This window comes from Taeniopygia guttata, chromosome Z (genome assembly GCF_048771995.1).
Source record: "Taeniopygia guttata chromosome Z, bTaeGut7.mat, whole genome shotgun sequence".
NCBI lineage: Eukaryota > Metazoa > Chordata > Aves > Passeriformes > Estrildidae > Taeniopygia > Taeniopygia guttata.
In genome coordinates, this window is record NC_133063.1 from 16,554,063 (window position 1) to 16,564,113 (window position 10,051).

Sequence of the window (10,051 nt, forward strand, 5' to 3'; positions counted from 1 at the left end):
CAAAAACTCTTCAGAGGTGAAATGCCTCAGTAGAGGGGACCATATTGTGGCTTTTAGTTGGAGTAACTCACAGATACTGTTTTCAGTAAGTTCAGTAAGTTTACTAAAAGGGATGGTCCCTACAATCTCCTGCTGAAGCAAAGAGGACACCCCCTCCCACCCCAATTTGTATCCCTGGAAAGTGGGTCATTACAGAGACGCATTTCATTGCTTTAAAGCTCTGGGTCTTACTGTGAAATGACATATAACACACTGTCCACAAGAACAATTCGTGGCGCTTGTTTGCCTCAACTCTCCTCTTGTTTCTCTGCTGCAGGACGTCAGGGCATGGGTGAAGTTAAAGCCTCTAATGACAGAGTCTGACTGACATCAGCAAGGGGCATTCAGTAGGATGGTGAGAATGGGCCTCAAATGGAGAACTCTTTAGGCCAGGCTTAAATAGTAGTCAACATTGTTTTGTACTGACTGAGCTACTCTAATTTAATACACTTCTCATTTGGAATCCTTCAGTACAGCTCCAGTATTTTGTTTGTGTTGTTGTTGTTGTTGAATTCTTTTCTCAAATACTGTTTTACACACACAGAGAAAAAAAATCTCAATTTCATCTTTATATTACCCACTTTTTATTCTACTTAATTCTGTGCAATAGTGAGATCTCTGTCTGCTTGCAAGTCCTAAAGCATAAATGTGAATTAAATAAATCTCACCAACTTGGAAAACCCTCTACCTGCAAGCAGGGAGACTGCGCACTTTTGACTAAAATTTTAAAAATCTTATCCAAATTTCACAGAAAATTACACAAAGATCTGAAGTCTCTCTTATATTTCAAAGACAGAGTTAAATAAGCCCTCTTGCCATTATTTACAATTGCAATCACAGTAGAAGCTATAAGAGAAAATCCTAGTCCATTGAAATAAAAAATTTCTCCTAACAACATTTCACTGCATTTTATTGTGTCTTACTTATTTACAAGTAATTAATATGTCCACATTTATTATTATTATGATGTAGAGTTATGACACCACAGCTGAAAAGTCCCACTCTGAATAGTTAGCTCTGATTAGAGCATAGAGTAGTGAATCATGTGTTGCCTCTCCATATGCTTATTTTTCATCTTCTGTTTTGATTACTAGATATTAGCTCATTCCAAGGAGATTCAAGTGTTATTCCAGCATCTGCTTACTTTGTAGGCAAACAGCTATGCTCACATCATTATGCATTAATATCATATAACAATTTGATGTACTTCACAGAATCTTTAACATAAATAAAGACAATTATCTTTTCCCAAAATTTACAAACTTAAAAAATGATTTGTTTTAGATTTTTATTGTACCTTAGGAGGAAACAGCTTAGCTTTTTAAAAGTTGTTCTATTGCATCTACGATTTTTATAAAAGGTTAATGAGTCACAAAAGGCTTAATGCTCCAAAATCAGTTTTAGCATCTAAATCCGAATATATGCCAGACCCTCTGCCAGACAAGGATTTTATGAAGCTAAGAGCAGTATTGTGTCTGATAGGTTTATCGTTTATAACAAATAAGGGGAAGATACCTCATGGCACATGTATTTGAAAGAGCCAGCTTTGCTTCACTGAACATGCTCTGCTTTAGAGACAAAGTCCATTCCCTAATTCTAAAACAATTTATGTGGTATTCACATACCTCTGATCAGAGAGACACCTAGATTTCTCAGGATTTCTCCTGAGAGAAGCTGTGAGAGAAGCAGAGAAAGGAGGATCAAAACAATTCTTATCTCATTCTGTGCTGTGTATGTGCCCATGTGGAATATAGTATGGAGATTGTTCACCCAAGGTGATTGTTTGATTGGATTCTGGTGATAGTTGTTTAGATTCATTGACCAATTGGATCTAGGTATGTGTTGGGACTCTCAGGAGCAAGTCATGGCTTTGCTAGTTAGTTAGTGATAGTTCGTGTTAGTGTAATACAGTTATAGTATAATAGAATTTAATAAAGTAATTACTTAGCCTCCTGAAATCATTAGAGTCCTGCACATCATTCTTCACCGCAGTCAGACACAGCATTTTACGGTAAGTTTGTACCAGAGTATTAAAGTGAGCATGAGAAAAAGAATGTGCACCTCTATAACGAGTCGGAGAACAGTGGAATTGTGGATAAAGCATCATCCAGGAGCGCACAGGGATCTTTACAAAAAAAACACTCAAGTAGGAAGTAAGTCCACCTGTGGACATCCTACATCCTACAAAGCCAATTGCAGACACTCTGAAAGAAAGTGAAGGACTTGTCCCCTGATCATCAAGCTGAGCCTCCCCAGGAGTTACAGGAGGTATTCAAAGCTTGTTAGCCTGAGCAGAGTAAATACTCCAAACATGACTGGTGGTATTGAGCAGATCAACCCCTTCTCTAGTGATCACATTCCTTAAGGACTTTTGCTCAACAATTGTGTATTTTGGGAAGGATCTAACCATGTAAGACTGTGTGAGAACAGCTAGGAAGAATAACTAAATGATACCTGACAGATACCTGGGCGTCTGTAACACAACTCTTAATCTGCTTTGGCACGAAAGTGAACTTGGAGAGATTCAGATATGAACAGGCCAGGAAGCATTTTGGCGATGTAGCCAAACAGTCAGGCAAGCAGCTTCACAAACCTCTAGATTTATTTATCCACTCCTTGGTGAAATATTCCTCAGTTATAATTTTGTCCTTACTCCAAAGTGACAAAAAATAAAATTGTAGTCTTTTCTACTCCTCTTTGGTTTCAAATAGAAGGTGTTGGTTTTAAGAGCATAATAATGACATGGAAAGTTAATTTTAAAAAATTTAAAAATTCAAAAATTGAAACAGTTTAGAGTATTTAGGTTAGTTAGTGGTGCTGTGTTCTGTCTGTTTTTTCTGTATAGGAAAAAAAGAAGACACCTTATCCCAGAACTGTAAATAATATTCTCAGAATTATCATCCATGTAGTCTTATGTAGGATTGAAGCTGTCTCAAACTGGAGTACAGCTAAACTCTTGCTATCAATTGGTTATAACAGGCCTAAGGCTTTTTCAGGTTGCTTATGTGACTATCTTGAATTACTAAAATTTCAAATTACCAAAAGTATCCTGAAGCCAAGGGTTCATTGATAATCCTTCAAAGATGAGATTTTTTAATACCCTTTATTAGAGGAAGGGTATAAACTGGAAGGCTGCACAAAATAAGAACCATATGAGGACAAAAAATTTACACCTATTGGGATATTTAAGAAACTGACAACAGTTTGAATCAGATTCTCTGAGAAGGAAGATTTCCCTTACATGCTATATAAATGCCAACCATAATCTACTTATAATTGTTTGTAAGTAGATTTAACAGCTGAGATATAAGATTCTTCTCAAGTCTTCTGTTTTTCAACAGCAGGGAACTGTGAGAATTCTTAGTTTGGATATTTTGGTAAAATATGCAGGATGATGTCTTAAACTATGATGTGGAAATGATAATGCTTCAGGGGAGGGTTACAGGTGTGGGGTGAACCATACATTTTGGGGGTTGAGATAGAACAGTCCATTTGACTTTTGGACCTATCTGTAGGTATGGGTATTGTCCAGCCAGTAGGGGGGATCGTTTTCATCCTGGCTGTACTATTGTAAATCTTTTGCCAGGCAATTATATTTATTCATCCTTCCCAACAACTAAACTTAAGTGATCCTACTAGGGAATTTACTGTTCCTACACTATTTTATATAGTAACCTGCAGAACTGGAAGAACAAGGCTAAAGAAAATGGCAAGGAGTTTTACAGATAGAAGGGTGTAGGTATTTGAAGTGGAAAGAATTAGCTTGGCTTTCCAAACCAAATCCCAGTTGCCAAAGTGTTTGTCTGGGTCTTGCAGGTCTCAGTATTTGTCTTGATTTTCTCTCCTCACCGTCCTGCCCACATCTGCTCAAGTGCTGGTCATAAGCCATTTTCCTCATCCACAATTCTCTATTACCAAGATATAGGACAGTCTTTTCAGGGTGTGTCTTCACAATCAGGAAAAGGATTGAGCTTCAATAAGACAATACTTATGATATTTCTCAAGTGTTTCATGTCAAAGGATTGGTCAGAGCAGTGAGGAACTGTGTGTCAGAAAAACTCCTTCCTGCCTGGCTTACCTCGATGAAGGAGCACTGAACCTTTCTGCCTCTGACTTCCTAGGCATCGTCTTTGGCATCCACAGCACTGATGTCTGCGAGACCTTTCCTTCTTTTAGTGTACTTTTACATCCATCACACACACCTGTGGTTTTTTCCAGCTCTTTTCAGAGTCTCCAGAAGATTTATCTCTCTCGAGCTCAGGGAATCTTTCAAGCGGGTACCACCAGAGGGCAAAGCCGGATCAGGAACACCCAAGCTCACTCCTGTCCCACAGCCCAGAGTGTGATGAGGCTTCAGGACTAGCCGCTCACAGTTCACACATTAATTGCAAATAATTGCCATCACCAGCCAAAAACCCCTGTCTTCAGGAAGGTCTCAGCATCTTCACGATATTAAATTAAAGGCCTGGCAACATAATTAGACAACAGCTTCATTACCTTGTGATAACCTTTTTTGGTATTTGTGGGAATCCCCCAATTTTGCTATAAGAAATTAAAGAGAACAATATGAGAAGAACTAAAGGAATCATTCACGTTAGATACTTCAACCCTTAGTTTTGAACTCATTAAAAAATACTCTGGTCTAGAAATTCATATATAGAGAAAAAGCATTGCAACTTCATCTCTGGAAGCATTGGCTCTGTATTGGAGTGACCCTCAAGCCCAGATACAGTCTCCTTTTCAACAAGATACTGTCATCCTATTCATAGGGAACATTTAAAATCGTGATAGGGTAGCCAGCTATCACAAGAAAACCCATCCTATTTAAAATGATGATTAGAGGATGCCTTTTACTTGATGCTGGTGAGAAAACCTAGCAAATATACATTTATTTCATAGAAAGTATTCAGTCCTCAAAATGTTATTTCAAACCATTGACTTTTAAGAACAGGTCTCACTTAAAGAAAACAAAAATTCACCTGCATCTCACTGTACTTCAGACAAAACACCTATCCAGGTGCTTCACATAAAGTCTGCTTCCCTTCTCTCTTTCAGATCAGCATCTTCCTAAGATTTTACATTTTCCCCTAAGACTCTCTGTTATTCAGACTGAAGAAGATTGGTGATCCAAAAAAAAACAATTAATGATCAGCACAGTCAATGTACCTCTAGGTGTAATTTTGTGAGTACAGTGTTTCTCAGGCAGCAATATCTCCAGTAACTAGCCATAGCAAAGCGAGGAGAGGGTGCTGCATGCCATGAAAACTTCACATCTGCTTCTCAAAAGAACCAGCAACTCCACACCATACTCACATACCCATCACCACAGCTGGTTTTCAGTCATAACAAACTTCTACTGACCTAGACACTGGCACATCACCCCTCCAGCTGAGAGAGTAAGTCAGCTTGCTGGTAGAGCACTTATTTTCCAGCGAGATATGATCTCATATGGACTGCAGATCCATGAAACATACCTCAACAGCAATGAGCACTCCAAAGGCAGAAAGGCAATCCTTCATCCAGCAGAGCAGAGTGTCAGACAGTGGAACAGATCAATACCCAGATGTGTGGAAAGTGCCAGCATTAACAATCGCTGCAAGAAAATTGGCTGCTATGCCCACGGTTTAATAAATGATCCACCTGGTACTGCTCAGGGATGCACCCATCCTTTTAAAATCTGTGGATGGAAAATGTTGTGACATCTAATTCACACATGCTTTTGGGCCTAACTGCACTGAAAATGTGTTCCTTGAGGTTCCTTGGTAGGGGATTTTCTGAAGGACCTCCTGTCAGCTGGTGAGTCCTGGTCAGGGCTGAAGTTGGAGGGCACCAACAGAAACAGACTCCAAAAGACCAAAGCAGAAGAAACCTACTTTAGAGACACATGACACTGAAAAGCCTGTTATTTTCTTTTTTGTGCTAGTCACAGGAAAGCTTGACTAGAGCCATCCTAGTCAATTTGATCCTCCTTGGCCAACATTGGCACTTCAACTTCTTGGAGAAGATATGTCATGCAACAACAGGAGTTTTACAATCATATGCTCAGTCAATATTGTTACAACCATCAGGAGGGCTTTTTTCAGGATGCTTGCTTTAAACAACAATAACAATTTTCAATATGTTTTAGGGTGTATGTGAAAATAAGGTCACTACATGAACTATTTGCATAGTTCACGCAAATAACATACAGTACCACTAAAAGTCAAAAATACAGGAGTACAGGCAGGAACTGCACCTGCTCTTTTTGTAATAAAAATATTTAAACTGGGAAGAATGCCATTGCACAGCTGAACTATCATTTTCAATGTCTATAAACAAAACCTGCAAATCCTTTAATCTCTATATAAATTATATCTTCCAAATTACATTCCTAGACATTTTAAAATATATTGTTGTCTTTCTGAAAGTAGTCTAATAATACAGAAGAACTCCTGCTATTTGACAATATTGGGTTTTACTTTTCTTCTTTATCTTGTTCTCAAGAGAACTTATGTTTATTATTTTAGCAATATTGTACTCCATGTATGTATTCCCTTCACCGTTTGTGAAAAAACAGTCACAGAATTGCTGCAAAGAACAATGAGATCATTAGGTATTAAGATGCCTTAAGTATGTGCAACTTTTCACATTAAAAGAGGAAATATAAAAATACAGAAAAAGCATATCAGACCTTCACAAGACAACTTCATGAAAAGATAGTGAATTTCAAAGGGTATTTTTACATTTATAATTGCATGAAGAGAATGGAATTAGAAAAATATTTTTTCATCACTGGGTTATAAATATAAGAACTCTAAAATAATTTTATATATAAATGTAACATACCATGATTGGGATCCAGTAACTACAAATCAAAATGTCAGTCCTAATCTCTCCCCAAGCCCTCTTCCTCATACAAGTTTAATTAGCATATCTAACAACATAAACAGCATGTATTTTTAAGAATTCTTCAGAAACACTGAAATCTTTTGACTGTGCTATTCACTTGCTGGGGAAATATTCCTGGATGTCTTCATCTCCTTTGCTATGCTTTAAAATATGACAGCCTCTGCATCTCTGTCTCTGAGGCTGCACACAATCAAGACTGTATATTTTGCAACTCAAGATATTTCTGCTCTTAAAGCAGAAATAGTAGTGGAAAAGACCCAGAGAATCCAGTTTACATTTCATCTGTCCCTTCTCCAAGTAATATTATCATTTCCAGCCATTGATAGACAGGTCTTAATGCTGTCAATAAATCAACTTGTAAGTTTACAAAGAGCCACAAAACTAAAATGCAGATCCCCACTCTTCTATGTCAGAGGGCTGTGATGGCTGTTCCATATAATGTTTTCTTTTAAACACGCTCAAACCCTACTCTACCCAAAGAAGCTCTTTCTGCCCCCATCCATAACACTGCTGTCAGACATCATCTCTCAGCACCTACCTCACTTACAATGTCTCTAATCTAAAGTTATAATATGGAAAGTAGAGGAAGCAAGCCACTTCACTATTAATCTTTCAGGAAGCAGTAAGATCACTTACCATAGTCAGAGCACCTTTCCAAATTTGCCTTCTTTGGGAAAATTTCTTTTATTTGTACAGTTTTAGTCAAAGAAAGACATGTTCTGTGTAAAATTCATTTCACAGAGCAAGAAAATTCTACGTTCTTATCATCCAAATAATATAAAAAGGTTTACTGCACCTAAAAACACTTGTCTGTTTAGTCTAATAAACTGTGAGGTCCAAAGCAATAACAATCAAAATGCCCGATGAAAACGTCTCACTCATCCAAAACCAATTCCGGTTGGTCAAATTTCTCAACAGATTTAAGTATCATCCCTTAAAATGTATTTGCATACTGGTACCAGAATAGGGTGCAGAAACCAACAGTGATTTAATCAACTTCCTACCCCATATAAAAAATGCTGCTGAAAAAGTAGAAAAATTCTATAGGTAACAAAGACCAAAACAATGGCACTCTGTGTATACACTCTGTGTACAAGAATTAAGCACTGAATAATCAGAACAGAAAAGTCAAGACTTTCATATCTGAAAAAAGTAACTTTTGTTTATTTTGTCCCTATTATTAAAAACATAATGAATTAATTAATGCAGTTGTAATACATTAAACTGGGTGGTAGTTTTGAACTTCATCTTTTCCCTTCCATGACAGTGCTAATTTATTTAAGACATTTGAAACCTTTCTGTATTCATCACTTCTGGAGCAACAATACTATAAACAGCTAATTGTTGTATGATACGAGGTCTCTAGTATGCTGATGCTGCTTCAGTCAAGAAGAGTGATATTTTCAGGCATTTGTAGCTTTGCAGTCATTCTACTCCAGCCTGCAACTGATCTCAGAGGATCAGAGAGAGCTATTAAAGTATATTTCCAGTGTTTCCTAGCCATGCCACTCTAGAGACTTAGGAAAGAGCAATCACAACATCTGAAATTAACTTTTTAAAAAATCCTCTTACTTTTCAACACACTTAAATAGAACAAGAAACTCACCAAATTCACCTGTTTATTCTTCATTTGGGCAGCCAACGCTCTGCAGATGAGGTGCTATGAATCCAGCTGCCTTTCCCTCATTCTAGGAGGTGTAGGAGATGTGAAAGGTTCAAGTCTATCAGCAGAGTGCAATGCTGGCGCATTTCTACAGCAGGGAGACAGAAAAAGCAGAGATGGAAGGAGAAAAATCAGCCCTCACGGCAGTTTAAGAGTTCTGGCATGTTGTTATTGCCACAGATTGCTATGACTGGCTTTAGCTGATCTCCCCTCCTCTGACATTGCTGCCTGTAGAGCTGGGGAGTGCAAAGGAAGGCTAATCACTGTGCACGTCAGGCTGTCTCCTGCAGTAAACCCTAGGGATTTATCAATACCTGGGAGGAAAGAAGTTTTGCCACCTGGCACCTGGAATAAAATTATCAATTTCCTAATTCTAGTACTAATGTTGGATTCAAAGCTAAGTGATAATTATCCCAGCTTCTGAGTGACACTGATCATGATTATTAAAACTGGTGTGAAAGGCATTGTGGCATATGAGTTCATTTGGTTTATTTATAGATTAATTTTCCTTTCTTTATGTTCATGTTGAATGCAGGGAGGGATAGAAGTTTTCCCCTGTGAGAAGAGATTCCTCTTTTCCTAGTTGATATCATTACTTGCTAGATGCATAAATTGGCAAACCTTTACCACTAATTGCAAACTCCAATAAAACAGTTGGTGGTTGCTTAACAATTTGCTTTATTTATTTATGGCTGTATAAATAAAGGCTTGAATCAGCTTTGCCAGTGTCACAGAGGAGAAGATGCAGTTTCCTAAGAGGTTGAGGGGCACAAGCTACCAGACAAAGCACCCCTGCAGCCTGAGCTCTGCTTTCAGGCATTGCTTATTGACCTCAAAATCAACAAACTTATGAAATCATTTCACCTCTTTGTAAGCAGGTGAAGGAGCAGTGAGAAATTCCAAGTCACTGTTAAAGGAAGAACAAAATAATTTACTCAATCTGAAGTTTGCCTGATGGTGCCTTTGGACAGGTATCAGAATATTGAAGCATGTACTTGTAAAAAGTACAAGTACAAAAAAAATAATACCCTGAGCAAAAAATAGTAATAAGAATGCGACTTTCCCCCCTCCCCCCATGCATTTTATGTGACTTTATTTAATTTTACGTGACTCAGTAAACCCAGACCTGTGATTTTTTTCTCTGTCACTCTCCAAAACTTGACAAATTTCCTTAAATGCCTCCATTTTTATTTTAATTTTCTAGATACCTTTAGAACCTTCTAGATATTAGGAAGCTCTAAGAACCTTGGGTACAGGTTTTGTACCATTGGTCTGACTGTGGCATTCAACCAGAAGCACTCCAATCTCTGCTTCCATAAAAATGCCCTCTGTTAGACAGCCAACTCTTCAGACTGTGTACCAGACCTTTTACCAAAAACTTCTCTTCAGAACACACTGTAAAACTGCCCTCATTTAAAATATTCACTGAGAACTTGCAAGGAGGAAAACATTTCCATCAGT

At 37.8% G+C, this 10,051-nt stretch overlaps 1 protein-coding gene across 2 annotated transcripts in view; it reads right to left on the bottom strand.

Moving 5' to 3' along the window:
• The window catches only part of TRPM3 (transient receptor potential cation channel subfamily M member 3), a 400,684-nt gene extending 391,878 nt beyond the window's left edge, over nucleotides 1–8,806 (bottom strand). The window contains exon 1 of one of the 2 annotated variants that reach the window (XM_072922315.1): nucleotides 8,534–8,806. In XM_072922315.1, coding sequence (XP_072778416.1) covers nucleotides 8,534–8,557 — 24 coding nt within the window. In that variant the 5' untranslated portion in view covers nucleotides 8,558–8,806. Of the gene's footprint in view, nucleotides 1–7,563; nucleotides 8,510–8,533 lie in introns of those variants that run through there. The other variant, XM_072922316.1, reaches the window with a different exon arrangement.
• Nucleotides 8,807–10,051: the final 1,245 nt, after the last annotated feature.